This window comes from Globicephala melas, chromosome 20 (genome assembly GCF_963455315.2).
Source record: "Globicephala melas chromosome 20, mGloMel1.2, whole genome shotgun sequence".
Classification (NCBI taxonomy): Eukaryota; Metazoa; Chordata; class Mammalia; order Artiodactyla; family Delphinidae; genus Globicephala; species Globicephala melas.
In genome coordinates this window covers 9,659,490-9,677,632 of record NC_083333.1, presented here as the reverse complement: position 1 = coordinate 9,677,632, position 18,143 = coordinate 9,659,490, and the positions used below count along the sequence as shown (strand labels likewise).

Below are 18,143 nucleotides of genomic sequence, written 5' to 3'. Positions count from 1 at the left end.
AAAGAAATTTTCCTTCGTCTGTAATATTCTAACTGCTTTCAAAGCAAACATATTTCTACATTAGTTACAGAATATAAGTTATCTTTAAAATTCAGAAGGAAATGGCCTCCGCTGCTGTTTGGAGGGCCCTTGGGTTCTGGGGTGGGGTGGGGTGGAGGTGAGGGTGCAGGGAGATTTCTAACTTCTGCTCTGATTATCTCAGACCCGCACTGTGCACACCCGTTCAGCTCAGCCAGCGTTTACCTGCCCACTACTGCACAGCCCAGGGCTTCACAGCCTACCAGGCACAAGCACATGGGACCCTCTGGAAGAAGGTGATGAATCAGAAAGAGTCTGATGAAAGAGGTGATGAATCTCAAATCACCTACACCCGTGGTTGGCTGAGGGCAAGTTGGGGCAACGGACAGACAAGCAGCCAACCATAACCAGAGACAGAGGAGGTAGGTCCTGTATCAGTCATAATGTCAGAGTTGGCCTTGAAGAACTTGTGGAATTTTGAGATGTAAGGAAGGGATGGTGCAGGGGTGGGCCAGCCCGGGAAGAGGAAACATCTTGGAAGACAATTAGGATGTAGATGAAAAAACTCATGGTCATTTCCAATTCCACCGCCATAGCCCCCATCACTGATCCTTGTGCCCCTGGAACATCTCACCTGTGCAGCCCTCTTTGACATCTCTACCACCCCCTCCATTCTGGGGGATCTCAACAGGAGACAATGTGTGTGAAAGCACAGTTTTTTCCACTGTTGTTGCTATTCATAAAACTGCCTGGAGATAGACAGAAGTGGGAAGCAAAGGTCAGAGGGATTAAAGAATTTGCCCAGGGCTTCCCTGGTGGCGCAGTGGTTGAGAGTCCGCCTGCCGATGCAGGGGACGCGAGTTCATGCCCCGGTCCGGGAAGATCCCACATGCCGCGGAGCGGCTGGGCCCGTGAGCCATGGCCGCTGAGCCTGCGCGTCCAGAGCCTGTGCTCCGCAACGGGAGAGGCCACAACAGTGAGAGGCCCGCGTACCGCAAAAAAAAAAAAAAAAAAAAAGAATTTGCCCAGCTGGTGAGGAAGGGAATCAGGAAGTTAACCCGGGTCACCCCCATCCCCACCAGCTGTCAAATAAGGTAGATGGTGTCTGGGTTTATAGACCCCTAAGTGAGATCACCCTGGTTTCAATCCCAGTTCTGACATCACTGTGTGACCTTGAGCAAAGTACTTAACCTCTCTGTGCCTCCATTTCCATTGGTACAAAATGGGGTAATAATCCTTACACCAGAGCCATCGGGCAGATTAAAAAGGATCCTGCCTGTAAAATGTTTAGTATAATGTCTGGAACACAGGAAATGTTTAAGCATTCATTCACCACTGCTATCTCCTATCACTGATAGTTATTGTCCCCACCCACTGTCTCTCATTCGGTACCTGAATTTTGGAGGCTGGTAGTTGGCTGGAGACCACGTCTGAACCTTTTCCTTAATCCCACTATCCTCCTCAGAAAAGCTGCTCTCACTCCATTTGCAGACTTCACAAGAATTCTCTCAGCCTGCTTGTGCCATCACTCAATATGGTGCTTTGGAATCCTTCTGTTAGCACAGCTGTGTCTGGGGTCTGGGAAAGCTCTGAGGACCCCGGGGGTGGGAGATGCACATGAGAGAGGGTCTCTCGAGCAAGTGGAGGTGGGGGGTATGTAAGCAGCCTCCCATCCTGTTCCTCTGTCTGGCAGGCCGGCACCCCTTCTCTTCCTGTGTGCTACCCAGGGCTGGCCCGGACGAAGAGCTTGTCTGCACCTTGGCTTAGATGGGCTTTCTTGCAAGCTCACCCGCAGGGGAACATGAGAGCTGCATGCTCACTGAATCCTAGACCCTCCCGGCCTCACTGCTGGGGCCAGGTCCCCTCCATCCCTGACAGGTTCATCCAGGGACTGGGTCGTAACCAGGAGGAAGTTCGGGGCCTCCTGGGACTTCCACCCACAGATCCCAGCTCTCCTCCTGCAGAAACCCAGCCCCGTCTTTCTTCCATGGTGGGTCCCACACTTCTGGAATCTTGAGTGAAGCTCATGTGCCCCATCCTCTTATTGTTCATATGAGAAGGCAAAGGGCCAAGGCTAGAACTCAGAACCAGCCCTTTCCCCTGCATCAGTGGCTCCCAACTTCTTTCCACGTTAGAATCACCTGGGACCTTTCAAAAACTCCAAAGTCACAGCCACATGCCAGACCAGGGAAATCACGCTCTCTGGAGTTGGGCAGGTAAGTTTCCCAAGTGATTCCAATATGTGGACAAGTTTTGGAGCTACCGTCCTTGCAGCCCCAAGAATCCCGATAAATGGCCACACGTCAGGCTAAGTGCCCTGAGTCAGGATTACCCATTACCTCAGTGGTCCCTTTTCGATTGCTGACCTTCTGAACATCAGGAGGGACTTACTCGTGTATTAGTGAGAAGCTGCTACACATCGAGCAAGTACTGTAGAGTTATGTAGTCGGCATGCTCACTAAAGTTTAAATAAATTAATATGCTTAGACAAATGTGCAAAGCCACAATCAAAATTCTCCAATTATTCACTAATATCTTAATCGTGTTTACAAAAAATAAAGGTGAATATTGAAGCTAATTAAATCTCCTTAAAAATGCCAAGGTGAAGTATATAAAATCCAAATGTCTCTGATGGGGTTGCAATTATTTGCAAATTTTTCAGTTCCCACTGAGCGATTAGATACACTGTTTTATCATTTTTATTTCTCTAACTAATTACATCCTGTTTCTCCCCGTGAAAAGAACACAAGTAGACAAACAACTGTTCTATATTCACTTGATCCAATTATGTGTATATAATTTTGGACATGTGTTGCCTTTAGCAGAGTTTGATTTCTTTGAATCTCAAATTTTGGGGTCAATTAGTCCAGTCATTTATAACTGTCTGGGTCCTGGACTCCTTTTGAGTCCACGTACTCTGATGAAAGCAATTTTTCACACAGTTTCTGGGAGCACCTGGACTCCCAAAGTCCCCCAGGCCCCCAGCTGAGTCCAGAAAAATGAGGAAACAAGCCCAGAGGCTAAAGTGACTCAAGCTGCCAGTCAGTTCCACTCTCAGGATTGGAACTCCCATCTCCCGACCCTCTGGCCATTCTGGGAGAGACAAGCCTAGGGCCTCCTTGCCTGGGTTCAAAGCCTGATTCTTCTGCCTGTTGGCTGGCGATGTGTGCAAGTTATATCACCCCTCAGTGCAGTGGTTTCTGTGTCTGAAGATGTCCTCATTTGCCTGCCCGCTTGTTGTGTTTGCTGTAATTATTTACAAGCGAGAAAAGAGGCGCTTGGGGGATAGGCAGTTGCCCTAGGTCACCAAGCTGCTAAGCGGTGTGTCTCCAAAGCCTGTAGTCTTGGCACACACCACGCTGCATCCCCCATTTCTCCCGGCCCTGACCGGGACAGAGTAGGATGCAGGAAGTCCAGGAGCCACTCTCAGGGAACAAGCTTCAAGTTCAACAGGGCACGCCAGCTCTCTCCCCGGCAGAGAAAGGACCAGCAAGAGGACCAGGAAGGAGAGGGAGGTCTGTGTTTTATGCAAGGGGATGGAGAGACATGCATGCAGTGAGGCCAGCCTGGGTGAGGGGAGGGGCTGCTGCCCAGTGGGAGGCCTGGCCTCTGGCTCCCACCCCAGGGGTCGTAGAAACAGCTGGTGGCAGCAGCACAGGCCGAGGGAGGCGGCAGGGGCTGTCTGGGCTGGCCAAGCTACAGAGGGGCTTCCTGGAGTGTCCAGCCACAGGTACCTTGGAGCAGCCCTGGGCTGAGAAATCTGAAAACCCCTCCCTTCCTGGGCTGTGGGCCGGGTTGTTAGAACACTTTCAGTTTTGTTTCTCTGCCCGCAAGAACCGAAACTCCTCGAAACAGAAAGACTCCGCAGACCAGAACATGGAGGGAAACTTCCAGGCGTGCAGGAACTGGTAAGAAGTTGCTTTCCCGGCGGCCGAACTGAGGCTGTCTAGTGAGACGGGCAGACGGGATAAGGCTGTTTCTGAAGTTAAGAGAAAAGGGCCCTTGTACCCAGGAGGGCTAGGGTGGAAGATTTAAACTCAGGAGATGTAGGAAGATGATGAGAGATGGTCAGGGTTGGCTAACATCCCACCCCAGATATTTCAGTCTTTCTGGGACAGTTCTAAAGCCAAACAGCCAGGCTAACTGTCCCTGCTGGGCTATTCGTATTTTTCAGAACTTGGGTCCTAACTTGGAGTTCTGATCATATGCTCTTCACACCAGTCTTAGACAGAAAGGGGCCCACAGAGGTTGTCCGGGACCACACCCGCCCTCACCTTGAGAGGGTGCTGTGGAGCAGGGTGAGGGGATAGAGCAGGGGTCCCAGACCACACCTCTAACTCGGGGAGACCTGGCCCCTTGAAGTACCTCACTCTCGAAGCTCCCTACCTGTGCTGGGAACCAGGGGGATCCCTCCCAGAGAGCTTCCTCCAGGCAGACCCTCCTGGCTGAACCGGCTCAGGAAGAAGAGCTGAAGGGCCAGGCCGGACAGAAGGAGAAAGGGGCCAGGCCGGGCAGAGGGGCAAGAACAGAGGAAGGGAGTGGGAAGCAGCTTTTGTGCCACCTGCTTGGGCTGTGCAGAAGCCAAGACCTTGTTCAGACCAAGCAGAGTGAGGCTCTGGCCGCTCCCCTCTGGCCACATCCCATGTGCCCAGGACATGGGCGGGCAGCTCTCATCATCCTTTAGGCCTTTAGAGCTGTGGCCACTACGTGTCCTCTCTCCCAAGCTGCCACAAGCAAGGGCTGGTTGAAAGGAAAGGAGAAGTATTAAGAAACGCCCTGCCTGGGAACTGGGAGGGTCAGAAGCTTGTGTTTTTTGGGGTTTCCAAGAAGGGTCTCAACCTCTCTGTGGGTTGCACAGGTGAGCCTTAAGGCAGGGAAAGGTAGATGGCTTCTCGTTCTGGGAGACCTGGGAAGCTCTCCCTATGGGGGTTCTGAAAGTTGGCATTGCCCTTGCAAGGCTCTGAGTGGGCATGCAGGCCTGGATTTCCAACTGGCTGTGGGCCAAGCAGGGGAGTGCTTGAAAATAGACAAAATATTTGAAAGAATTTGATATTTGTTATTTCATTTTAAAAACAGTTTTACCAAGGTACAATTGACATAAACTGCATTTATGGTACTTTTAAAAAATATTTATTTTATTTATTTATTTGGTTGCACCAGGTCTTAGTCGAGGCAGGTGGCCTCCTTAGTTGCCGCTCACCGGCTCCTTAGTTGTGGCATGTGAACTCTTAGTTGTGGCATGCATGTGGGATCTAGTTCCCTGACCAGGGGTTGAACCAGGGCCTTCTGCATTGAGAGTGCGGAGTCTTAACCACTGCGCCACCAGGGGAACTCCCTGTGGTACACTTTTAAAGTGCGCCATTTGACATGTTTGACATAGATATATACCCATGAAACCATCACCGTGACTACTAAAATTCAATAAGCTATCAAGTTAGGAAGAACAAAAGGGAATTTTATTCAAGCCACGCTGAGAATGATGACCCAGGAAGCAGATTCTCAGAAAGCTCTGAGAACAGTCCCACCAGTTAAAAGTCGAAGGCACAGTCATGTACATTTTTGAGACAAAGGATCATACATAAAAATGACATACTGGGGCTTCCCTGGTGGCGCAGTGGTTGAGAGTCCACCTGACGACGCATGGGACGCGGGTTCGTGCCCCGGTCCGGGAGGATCCCACATGCAGCGGAGCGGCTGGGCCCGTGAGCCATGGCCGCTGAGCCTGCGCGTCCGGAGCCTGTGCTCCGCAACGGGAGAGGCCACAACAGTGAGAGGCCCGCGTACCGCAAAAAAAAAAAAAAAAAAAAAAAAAAGACATACTGATATTTCACAAAAAATTCACCAAGAATGCATAGTCCAAGTAAGCACGTACAAAGTGTGTGTACCAAGCAAACAGCAAGTCACGGTCACTAGGACCCCCACGGAGCTGGGAAAGAACCCTATTCTTTTATGAAGTTCCATTGCTAGCTTCAGAAGAAAGAAAGAAAAAATTGATCTTTACCATCGAGCAGGCACTCCCATCTTTGAGGAGCTCTGGTTAATGTGTAATACAGATGCACACCGTACATTAGGGAGGGAGGAGGCCCAAACAAACACAGAGAGAATTTTATGTTTAATTTTTTCTTGTCCTGCCTCAAAATATAAATTATATTTCATCAAATCACCATCAAGATGATGAACGTATCCGTTCCCCCCAAAAGTTTCCTCCGGCCGCTTTGTAATGTCTGCCTCCCGCCCCTCCTTGCCCGTCCCCTCTCACCCCAGGCAGTAGAAGAGTTCACAGAGCATCCTTACACTTATTTTATGATTTTGCACTGTTCTGATCTAGGACCAACATGGGGAAGGGGGGCAGGTGGTATCGTCATCATATTTTCAGTGCTTGAGGCCTTGAATGATCTTAATCCAGCAGCCGTGGAGACGAAATACGGCTCCATGCTTTATACCATGAAATAAGCCTGTTTTTCCTCCCTCTTGATCCTGCAGCAAAAGAAGCGGGGCCCCTGGCCACTTGGCCCTCCATGGGGCCCACTCTCTGCTCTTCAAGGTCCTCTGTCCGGAGTGCAAGGAACCCGTCCTACAGGATACGATGGAAGAGCACGGCGGGGGCAGGCACCAGCAGGTGGGGAGGCGGAAGCAGGCATGGGGGTGGGGGCACCAGGTGGCCAGCCGGAGCCCGGCCCGCACTGCAGCCCATCTCAGGTGGGCACCCCGCGCCCAGCACCCCCTGTGAAGTGGAAAGGGTAGTTAAATCTGCCTTTCTTATACTGCACTGAGTGAACCCTGGTTTTCCCATCCCCTATCCTTTCCCTACAGGCAAATGGGTCCAGCCAAGGCAAGGGAGTCCCTGTTTCAGGAAAGGTAAAATGTTCCATCGAGATGTGTCAAGAGGAGAGACAGGAAAGGAGAGCTCTAGAAGGCACTCATGGCCAAGGCTGGTCAAAGGTTAACCTTTCTCTCCTGCTGTTTCTGGAGATCCTCAAGCTCAGGCATCCATTTCAACTCAGCGGGTCCCACAGATGCGCCTTGAGCACAGGGCTGGTGCTGCAGGGAGACGAGGGAACCTGACTCCTGCCCCCAGGCGCTCACAGACCCGCACCTGACACGCACAGCCAGGGCCACTGAGCTGGGTGGGACTCCAGCGTCTCCCTCCGTGTTTAGGTGGGGTGCGCAGCGTGTCAGCAGAGCCTGCCGAAGCACTTGCTGGAGATTCAAGAGGTGAGAGTCAGCTGTGATTTCTTCTCCCAAGCCCAGGAGGAGGGGAAGGGGCCAGTAATAAAGATTTCCCCCCCTCCCCCTCCCCCAGCTCTCTCTTCTTGCCCTAGGAGGCCTGGGGGACAATGGGGAACTAGCTCATCACAGGGCCTCCTGCCCCCAGATGCCCGTCAGAAGGGCCTGCCATGGTCCACAAGCCCAAGAGAGCTCGTGTTTGCCAAGGGGAGTCCCCCCACCCCCTGGCCTTTCCCACCTGCTTTCTCTTACTGGCTTCAGTCCCCCAGGGAAATAAGCTCATACCCCCAACGCAACTGCAGGCCAGCGACCATGCCCGTCCCGCCTGCTTCCCCGCAGGCCAAGGAATGCCAGGAGCGCCCCGTTGAGTGCCAGTTCTGTGAGCTGGCCGTGCGCCTCAACAAGGTGGACATCCACGAGCACCCCTGCGGCAGGCGGACGGAGGTCTGCCCAGACTGCGGCCAGCGCATCGTGCTCCACATGCTGGCCCGGCACAGAGACGAGTGCTGCGGTGAGCAGACCCGGCTCCAGAAAGGTGAGCAGGGGTGGCAAGGGATGTAAGCTCTCAGCAGGACAGGTGACATGTGTGATGACAGATACACGTGTCTCAAATTCATCTGGCTACTCTGGACCACGTACTAGAGTGGCCTTCTTGTGTGTCTGCTGTGGTCTCTAAATGACTGGTCCAGGGACACCAAGACGCCAGGAGCTGCGGGCCTGGGAGCTACACAGATGAGTGCAGAGGCAATGGGGGCCCGACCAAATGGGAGGCTTCCTTGGAACCCCTCAAGCACAATTCCAGCCTGGCAGAGACCCACCTGCATCCTTTTACAGATGAGAAACCTATGCATAGAATGAAACAGGGCTTGCTAGAGGCAGAAACCAGACAGGACATCCAAGTTCCCTGACACCAAATCAGGAGATTTCACCACCATCAGCAGCGGACAGAAGGGATCTAGTTGTAACTCCTGACCTTCGAGCCTATGTGTTGGCCGCCTGGTAGCACTGTGTGTTGTCTTGACCTGGTTACCTCTTCATGAGATGTGTTTACGGAGGACAGCAATGTGACAGGTCTTGTGTTCACTGGTTGTTTTAGTAACACAGTAACACATGGAGAGAGCCTAAAATGCTTTGGATGGTAAGTCTCTCCTGGTAAACGATTTTATTAAAATCGGCAGATGAAAAACTGGAGTGCTTGAGACGCGTGTACATTTCCAGCATGGCTGGGCTTCAACACAGCCCACAAACGGCTCTTCAGAACAACTTCACCAACACAACACAACTTCAACAAGACAACACAACACAGCTTCAACACAGTCAACAGAGATGTGTGCAATAACTCCTCGTTTGATCACAGAGCTCAGAGACTGGTGAAATGAAAGAGCAGTCAGACCGGACGGGGCTGGCATCTGTGGTAACGGCTCCTTCTGTCTCCTTAGAAACCAGTCCTGCGCCAGGAAAATGTCTCTTCATCAGGGCTGTGTGCTGCCCCGAGTGCACTTTTGCAGCTTAAAGGAAATGATGTGGGTGATTCCTGCTGTGGGTGGCCTGTGTGGCCAAGGACCCTGGCCGTGCAGGACACTCACGGCAGGCCGGGGACAGTTCATCTTCAGGACTGCAGGCCATGTACGCGGTTGTGGGACAGTCGGGCTAGCCATTGTCAAGGGCAATCATTTGTGCTGTTGTTTCCATGCTTTTTCAGGGAAGAGAATTCCAGCTCCTGAAAGCAACATCTGCTGTCATTATTGCAACCAAATGATCCCAGGAAATAAGTATTTCCACCACGTGGTGAGTAGAAATTGGTTATTTTCTAATGATGCCAATAGCTAGTTCATATTCCAAACAGAGTGACAGGAAAGGTAGATTCCGGGTCCAACTTTACACAGCATGGATAACAGAGGTTCCCATATTTAGTTTTGCTTTGTTCAAAAAGGGATGTTGTGAATTGGTGTAGGCTAATTTAGCACACATCATTGGTCTCCCACCGTGCCAGCCCTTCAAGGAGCCTCCCTGACCAGTCCAGCTATCGTTGATCACCTCCAAACATCTTCAGCCTTCAGGGCCTGGCCATGGCAATTTGGTCCTTAATAGGACCTGCCTTATTATTTTCTGTCCCATGCGGGAGTCTTCTCAGTCAGACTGTGAGCTCCCTCGAAAAAGTTAACAACTTTCTCCATCTTCCCACAGTGAAACTTGTATCAGGGCTAGGTACCAAAAGGGGGACTCTGTAAAGATGTCACGATGTGATTGATTGATTGATTGCTTTTGCCTGGGAACATTCACAGACTCCTCCCTCCATCACTTGGAGCACGTTTTAGTGCCTTAGCCCTGCCAAGCTGCTCCCTTCTTTTGCAGGATGGAGCATTTTCTTTCTGGGGAAACTTCCTAAGGCTTCTCTCCAAAGAACTCATTTCCTTCTGCTTCGATGGAGCGCTGTTTGTTCTTTCTTTACCCTTCAATCCAGACAAACATGAATATCAGAACTAAAGAGACCCTAGGGATGATCTAGACCTTTTTGTTTATTGTGGGACAATACATATAAAGTTTACCATTAGTGACATTTAGTGCATTTTAATAGGAATACTTGACTTAATAAAGTCTAAATTAATCATATTCCCTACCCTCCTTACAAACAATATATGGATTTGAGAACATGTTGACTCCGATTCTCTATTCCCACCTTACATGTAAATGCTATGGAATTTAGTTTCACCTTGTTTTTTTTGTTTGTTTGTTTGTTTTTGTGTGGTACACGGGCCTCTCACCGCTGTGGCCTCTCCCGCTGCGGAGCACAGGCTCCGGACACGCAGGCCCAGCAGCCATGGCTCACAGGCCCAGCCGCTCCGCGGCATGTGGGACCCTCCCGGACCGGGTCACGAACCCGTGTCCCCTGCATCGGCAGGCGGACTCTCAACCACTGCGCCACCAGGGAAGCCCCTCACCTTGTTTTCATACTATCCCTCTTTAGTCATTATTATCGTTGTCATTTTATGCAATTCATGCCTGCTTGGATATACTCACACATTCACCTTTCTCTTTGCTCACGTTCTTTCTTAAATCCCAAGCTTTCCGTCTGGGTAGGATTTCTCCCTTCCTGAAATACACGTCTAGGTAGTTCCCTCAGCAAGAAGCTGTGAGGAGTAAATTTTTAGCTGCCTGCACAGGTACTTTTTTCCTGCATTACTGAATGGTAGTTTAACTGGGTGTCCAATTCTACGTTAACCGTTATCTTCTCTTAGCGTTTTGAAGTTTATTCCACCGTCTTCCCACCTCCATGATTGCTGTTGATAAGTCTGCTCTCAGTGTAACTGCCATTCTTTTGTGGATAACGCTTTTTCTTTGGTTGATTTCAAGATCCTCTTTGCCTTTGATCTTCCTGGTTTCACTGCAATGCATCCAAGAGAAGATTTCTTTTTACTCATCCTGCTTAAAACAATATGCCCAAGTGTGTTTAGTTTTTTCTTTCTTCTTCAGAATTTCTCCTGCCCAAATCTAAAGGTTTCGTTCTGCCTTAATCAGTTCTGAAAAGTCTCAGCTCTAATCTCTTGGAATCCCCACTATTCCCTAACCCCTCCATGTTCTCCCAACTCTTTCTGTGGAACATATTAGATGTACATCAGGCCTTCTCGTCCTATCCTCGCGTCCCTTAACCTTTCACACTTTCTATTCCTCCTCCTATGTTCTGAATAATTTCCTCAAATCCTATTTTCAAGTTCGTTCTTTCTTGGCCAAATCTAACTTGCTATTTTTAAGCCTATCCATTGAGGTTCAGTGTCTGTATTTTTCATTTCAAGAAGTTCTGTTTATCTCTCTTTCAAATTCACCTACTCTTTTTTTCATAGGGTCATATTCTTTTCTCTTGTTAGAATCATTTTTAATTAATTTATTTTACAGTCTCTCTCCTATAGTTCTGTTATCTGAACTCCTTGGAGACTAATCCTGCTAATGGTTGTGTCTGTGACTCTTACCCAAGGTAGGGTGTTTCCTTGTGTGTACATTTGAATCACGAGCTTCTATTTAGTGAGACTCTATCTGTGAGAATCCTGTATGACCTAGTGTGGGATTATGTAACCTCCAGAGGGATTTTGTGATTGCTTCTGCCATACATCCCAAATTTTACATGAATTCTTCTGCTTGGGTATTCCCAGAGCATGAGGATTTTGTAAATCTGAACCCCAAATACAAGAATGGCATGAGCCTTGGATTTTGAGTTTTCAGGAGTGTCAGTTTCGCTTCCGCACCCTCAATTTCTAGTCCAAGGTAGACAAGCTCTCTTGCCACTTTCCTTTTCCAATTAGCCGATTCTTTTCTCTTAGCCACCACAGGTTAGCCTTCAAGGTTCCCAGCTTTACGCAGGGAAAGGGGAATCTTACTTCCAATTCCACATCTTGTGTGGATGGGACTCTTCTCTTATCCAAGCTCTTAGATACAAGATTGGCCCCACATCTCCTCCTGAAGTGTCAGCTCATGTGCTTAACAGGTCAGGTCTTCATCCTGGAACACGGAGCTTGCTTGCTTGCAAAGTCAGCTCAGTGAACGTCATATTTTATCCAGCATTTCAGAGTGGGAATATTTCAGGTTATCTTGCCTGTTGTATTGTCCACCATTAAAGCTGAGGTCATTTTAAAATTTGAAGTATGACTCATAATTGCAGGACAGATGCCGTCCAATCTCAGACTCTGTGACATATTCTCCAGTTGGGAAACCAGATATTCCTCCTTCATCCCTTTCAAGTCAGGCTGCTGAAGATCAAACTTCCACAGCAGAGAAAGACGTCCGTCCAAAGACGAAAAATACAAGCAGATTTCGCCTTCTTTCTGAAAAGTCAACGCGGCAAGCACCAAGAGGCACAAACAAAACCACGGATCTGCCTTTGAAGTCTGATGGCAAGCTCAGGGCCTCCTCTCCTGTAGAAGACGAGACAGCCTATGACATTCTGAGGAGGTGTTCTCAGTGTGGCATCGTACTTCCCCTGCCAACCCTAACCCAACATCAGGTACCCAGCCTCCATTCTCTCCTCATCCGGCTGGGAGCCATCTGGACAGTGTTTAAAGAAATCCAAGACCTGCAGGATATTCTCAGACATCTTTATCTCCCCTTTCTCTGTGTGTCCAAATCCATTCTCATAGCACCTATCACCTGGTTATATATGTGCATCATCTCCCACCTCTGAAGGCAGAGCCAGATCTTCCCTCTCTGTATCTCCAGTTCCCAGCCCAGGGAATAACCACGGCAAATGCCCCAAAACTGTGGAGCAAACAAAGGGACAGAGCATACCCAATCTAGCTGTCTAGCTCATAGCGTAGATAAGGCAATCCAGGCCCAGAGATGAGAGCCTTGGTCAAGATACTAAGTCAGTTGGTATCTTACCTCCAGCAGATCAGGATTTGCAGCCTCAAAAGCCTGATTTTTTACATCCTAGATTATTTTCCAATAATAATAAGAATTAGTATGGGGTAGTTAACCATTATGTACCAGTTACAATGCAAAGCTCTTTACAAATGGTTAATCATTATAAAAAACATGCAGGTATTTTATCCCTATCTTACAGATAAGGAAGCCAGACAGAAAGATTGAGTAGCTTCCCCAGGATTATACAACTAGAGAGTGGCAGAATCCAGCCTAAAATACATGTGTATATAGTTCCAAAGCTTATGCTTTTAAGCCCCAAACAGGATGCCTCACTCAAAAAAAAAAAAAAAAAAAAAAACTTTCATTATTTGATGTTTTTCAAAATACAAAAGTACTAGATACTACTAAATACTAGATTTTGTTGTAACCAGTTGACATGATACCATACAAACAAATAGAAAGATAAAGCTCATCCTCCCCCACACCCACCCCCCTTCCCCAGTTCCACGCCCTGAGATACTAGTTTCAGTATCCTGGTGGGTGTCCTTCCAAAGCTTTAACTCTGTTCACACAAACACGAACAAGCCTCTATGGGGTTTGAATTGTTTTTTCTTTTCCCCTATATATCATCTTCCTATATTCATTACTCTGCCATTTGCCTTTTTCACTGAATATATGATGCACACTCCTTACAAAAAAGTAGACGTAGATCTTGTTTTTTCTAACTTCTTCTCTATATGCACACAGCACCTGATTTTACAAAGCTGAGTGAATTTCATACTTGCTGGGGGTGTTATTAGTGCCATATTTCCTTGCCTCCCACACTTTGAAATTTCCTTCCATACTTCCCTCCATCCTTACATAATAGGGTCGCCGAATTTAGCAAATAAAAATTCATTACTTGGGACAGAAATAACTACAAAATAATTGCATGAGACATACAAAAAACATTCTTTGTTTCTCTGAAATTAACTGGACATCTTGTATTTTGGCAACTCTGTTGTATAACCACTCACACACGTGCACATTTGGAGTCCAATTATACACATTTCTTTGCATCTTAATGTTATGATTCATCAATACCCAAGGACATCCCTCCAAGTCAAATGATGTTGCCCCCCGCTTTTTAATGGCATAAGAGTCCATGGCGTGGGTGTCCTCTAAACTGTTCATCCACCCGCCTCATGGTGATAGATAGGCCTCTATTAAACATTGTCCCAAGCCTCCCATAGACCCCTCATGGCTCACTGGGCTCCATACATTTTCTATGTCATCTGTAGCTCAGGGTTCCTGCTCCGGGAACTGGGGATAGGATTGCCCAGAGATATCCTAGGAACTAACACTCCCCCCTTTAAACACACTGAACTTTTTTAATGTCCATTTCTTTAGGAGAAATGCTGGTGGTTAGCTTCATCAAAAGGAAAACAAGCGAGAAGCTCCAGCTAGCTTTGGAAAAGAAAAGGTACGACGGATTTAGAAGATTTTGTTTTTACCCTGGTTTTGCTGCTTGCTTTCTGTGCTAGTCTTTCCTTGTGAAAAGAGATGGGTTTTATTCACTGGGTTTCTTTCTTGTAGAAGAAAAGGTTTGGATTCTGTTTTCCTCCTTTTGAGCCGAGATGTTGGTTTCCCCAAGAGCTCCAGATAAACCAGAAGAAAAAAGGGCTCTGACCCTTCTGCCTGAGAATTCTGATCAAGCGTCTAGGCTCCACACAGCCTGGACACCTTAGGGAACCCAGCTTTGTCCCCGAAGAATAAAAAAGCCCTCCCTGAAAACTTGTCCTCCACCTTTTTGTAGGTTTTTCATTGGTTTTCCAGGGCCACGGATGGCAGCGGCTAGCACGGCAAGGAAAGGGGAGTGGCAGCAAAGAAGAAAGGGGAGAAAGGAAGAGAAAAATGAAGCTGGGTGGCAGGGGAGAGCCAGAAAGCACAAAGACGTGCTAGTGAGGGCTGTTAGTTGGGAGACACCTAGAGATGCAGCCCACCTCCCAGCAAACAGCACACCCTACCTTTCTGCCTGGCCCGTGGGGAGACCCCAGACCCCACCAGGGAAGGAAGGGCCCAGGACACCCCACCCTCCCGAAACTGGAAAAGTGGGGCATTTCTCAAGCTTTGTCAAGTTGTCGAAGTCAGGTTTGCTTAAGACTTTCCTTAGGTCGGCAGCGACAGTGGTTTCCCGAAGAGAGGCCCCGCACGCTGGGTCCCCGGGACTGGACAGGACCCCGAGGATGGGTCAGGACAGGAAAGGTGGCGACTGCGCGGGCCTGCGCCCCAAGTCTGGGGGCAGAGCCTCTCCCTCGCAAGAGGAGGGACGGGCAGGGGTCGCGGGGCCCAGCCTTCCGCCTCTGGTCCCCGCCCCCGGCCAGGGCGCCTTCCCGGGCCACCTGCGCGGGGACCCGTCTTGCCCCGCACGCGCACGATCGGTTGAGCTGGCAGCCCCAGGTTTGGGCCCCGCGGCCGCGGGCTTGAGCAGAGCCCGGCAAGTGGGAGCGCGTCACAAAGGCGGCCGGCCCCTCGGCCTCTAGCCCCTGCGGGGCCGGGCGCGGAGCCCACCGCCGGTGGCGTCGGAGCCGAGGCGGCGCGGGCGCAGCAGGCCGGCGCTCGCGGTCCCAGCAGCCCGAGCAGCGAGTGGCGGGTAAGGCGACGCGAGCGGGCGCAGGCCGGGAACGCCCCGAGGCCAGCGCGGGGGTGCGGGGCTGCCCTCCTCACCTGCCGCCCACGCAAGGCTCCTGGGCCACCTCCCCTCCCCGGGTGATCGGACACGTAGGTTTCCTCCCAGGCTCGGCAGCTGTGTGACGTGGTAAACCCAGCCTAGGTTCCAGCGTCCTTAGGCTGGGTTGGAATCCCGCTCCCCACCTAGCACGCCATCTCACCGGGACACTTTCCTAACCTCCCATTTGTAAATACCTTCCCTACAGGGATGTTTTGGAAGCACCTTGCCACCCACATTCTGATGGCAGCAAACACTTGTATAACATTTACTGTGTGCCAGCCACTGTTCTGGTGCTTTCCGTATATCAGCCCGTTTAATCCCCCCAACGCTAGGAGAAAGGTACTATTATTACCCATATTTACAGATGTGGAGACTGAGGCATAAATAAATTAATTAACTTGCCTAAGGTCACATACCGCAGTTGACAGAACCAGGATCCAACCCACTAAGCTGCAAGAGGGGAGGTTCCAGGCGGTGACATGACTTTTGGACCACTTGCAACACCTTCTCCAGCCCACCAAAGATGTTCTTCCAATCCCCCTGCCCCCCATGGCTTAAAGTGTCGTATAATTCTTCAGACCCTGTGACCTTGCTGGGTCAAAGGGCTTCGATTAGCTTTCTAACTGGTTTAGCTTTTTTCTTTTCTTTTTTCTTTTCTTTTCTTTTCTTTTTTCTTTTCTTTTCTTTTCTTTTCTTTTTTTTCTTTTCTTTTCTTTTCTTTTCCCTTGACCGCTCTGGGAGGCTTGTGGGATCTTAGTTCCCTGAACAGGGATCTAACTGGTGCCGCCTGCAGTGGAAGTGAGGAGTCCTAACCATTAGACCGCCAGGGAAGTCCCTGGTTTAGCTTTTCTTGAGCATCTCTTAGGTGCCTTGCTCCTTACTAAGTGCCATGGAGTCCCCTAGCCCCGGGCAGTTTATATGTGATTGAAGACACAATCTTATTTCTTCATTAGTTAAATGTTTAAGAACTTCCTCAAAAGAAGAATGAGGCTGTCCCTAGTCTCAAGGAGTGTGTGGGTTTCTGGGAGAGAAAGGCTTAGATTATACTAAGATTATACTAAGGATGGACACAGAGAGAGAGGGGAAAGAGAAGGGGAGCCGGCTGACCCCACTGGAGCCCTGTGTCCTGGGTGGGGGCAGGCTGCTACCAGTTCCCGTGTGGAAGTCTGTCTGGGTGAGAGATGGGAGGGCCGGCTGGAGGCAGGGACCAAACTGTTCTGTAGGTGATCATGGGGTAGGGAGGACAGAGGCACGGGGGAAGACCCCCAAATAGGTCCCCTACGGGAGCTTACTTGAGGATGCTCATCGCCACTGTGCTGTTGCGGGGAGCTGGAAGAGGCCTGGGGGTCCATCACAGGGAGAGTGGGTAAGAGAGAGAAGGGGATACCCACCGCCGGGTCTATTCAGATGACAGATGCCGTGTGAGCCGTACGCAGGGCAACGTGAATGATGCTTACGGACGCTGAACATACATTTGGCAGGCGCGCACACAACCAAAAAGCAGCGCATCAAACACGCTGGAATAGTTGCCTGTGGTGGGGAGCAATGGAGTGGGACATAGAATAAATGAATAAATAGAATCAAAGAGAGGTCTTGCACAGACAAGTGTCTGTCCCGAACTGAAAATTATGATTAACTTGTCCCTCTGAACCCAAGGCCTGAAAAGTGGACGTAGGAAAAAAGTATAAGAGAAAGAGTAAGAAAGCCCAGGTCTAGCCTGAGTCTTGTTACTAACTTGCCGTGTGACCATAGGCAAGCCCCTTCACCTCTCTGTGCCTAGTTTCCACGGGTTAAAAAAAAAAAAATCAATTTTCAGATCTCTTCCAGCTCTGAGTTTTTGTGAACCACAATGAATGATCTTGGGTTACCTGGTAAAGAAGCCAATAAAAGCTTTATGGAGTGGTAGGGCTTGAACTTTAAAAATGGGGGGTTTGGGAGACATAAAGAAAAGGAGGGTAGTTCTCAGGCAGGGGAAACATTGAAAGCAAAGCCATGAAGATTACAGCAGATGGCTATGAAAAGTCTGACCGAGGGCTCAGTGTATCTGGCGGGCCTTAGCCCAGTTCTTCCCTGGGACTCCCTAGCCTGGCTGGGGATACCACCTGCAATCCAACAGCCAAGTCAGAGACCTTTCAGTCCTCCCAGTTCAGGTGTTCACCAGTTACCAAATCGTGTCTGCCCACCCCGATTCCCACTATAAGGCCACCCTAGTCCCAGGCTTCAAGCCTGGCCTCTACTATGGACCGTCCTTCCTCCATTCCCCCAGAGTATTCTTTCTTTACCTCAAGACTGACCACGTCGCTTCTGGGCGTGTGATCCTTCGACCTGCCCTGACCTCAGCTGAGGTTCTCCACCTTTGTTCTGCTGCTGCACCTTTTGAATATAAACACAGCCATCAGCAATGCTGCTCAACAGACACTGATTCTCATCCAGAGAAGATGTCAGAATTCCAAAGTCTTAGGGAGAGGGGACAGTGAGAATCCCTGGCTGTAGGACACGGCCTTTATCACATCATTCAGAACATCTTGAATGATGCCCTTGAACCAGCACTTCCCACTGCTCCAGCTCCAGTTCCATCACTCCCTGACCCTCACAAGTTAAGCTCCAAGCAATTTTTAGTTCCGTGAATGTGAACACATCACGCATACTCACAGTTCTGTGGCTTTGCCCATCTTGTTCCCTCTGCCTGGAATATACCAGTTCCTCCACCACCAACCTGTCTGCCTTGCAAATCCTACTCACCCTGCAAAACCCAGCTCAGATGCCACCTCCTCTGAGCAGCCCTCTCTACTTCTTCTTACACGGACAGAACTAATACCCCCGTTTGTGCCACCCT

At 49.7% G+C, this 18,143-nt stretch overlaps 1 protein-coding gene across 6 annotated transcripts; it reads left to right on the top strand.

Moving 5' to 3' along the window:
- Positions 1-301: 301 nt before the first annotated feature.
- XAF1 (XIAP associated factor 1) lies at positions 302-14,059 on the top strand. 6 transcript variants are annotated; one of them, XM_060291192.1, is made up of 10 exons: positions 383-440; positions 2,154-2,234; positions 3,415-3,926; positions 6,502-6,637; positions 6,832-6,876; positions 7,177-7,233; positions 7,585-7,780; positions 8,948-9,033; positions 11,900-12,241; positions 13,987-14,059. In XM_060291192.1, the coding sequence occupies exons 3-10, from the start codon at positions 3,421-3,423 to the stop codon at positions 14,041-14,043; spliced, it is 1,425 nt and encodes a 474-aa protein (XP_060147175.1). In that variant the 5' UTR covers positions 383-440; positions 2,154-2,234; positions 3,415-3,420; the 3' UTR covers positions 14,044-14,059. The 6 variants fall into 6 exon arrangements, with proteins under 6 accessions (XP_060147178.1, XP_060147175.1, XP_060147177.1 ...); XM_060291194.1 differs by having other exon boundaries at positions 402-440; positions 3,853-3,926; XM_060291193.2 differs by lacking the exon at positions 383-440 and adding an exon at positions 1,538-1,555 and having other exon boundaries at positions 3,853-3,926.
- Positions 14,060-18,143: the final 4,084 nt, after the last annotated feature.

Bases quoted from the DNA above. Each gene is read 5' to 3' on its own strand.
- XAF1 (XM_060291190.2), top strand. The intron at 2,235-3,414 runs GTAAGTTTCCCA...TGACCGGGACAG, and splicing joins CGCTCTCTGGAGTTGGGCAG to AGTAGGATGCAGGAAGTCCA. The intron at 9,034-11,899 runs GTGAGTAGAAAT...TCATAATTGCAG, and splicing joins ATAAGTATTTCCACCACGTG to GACAGATGCCGTCCAATCTC.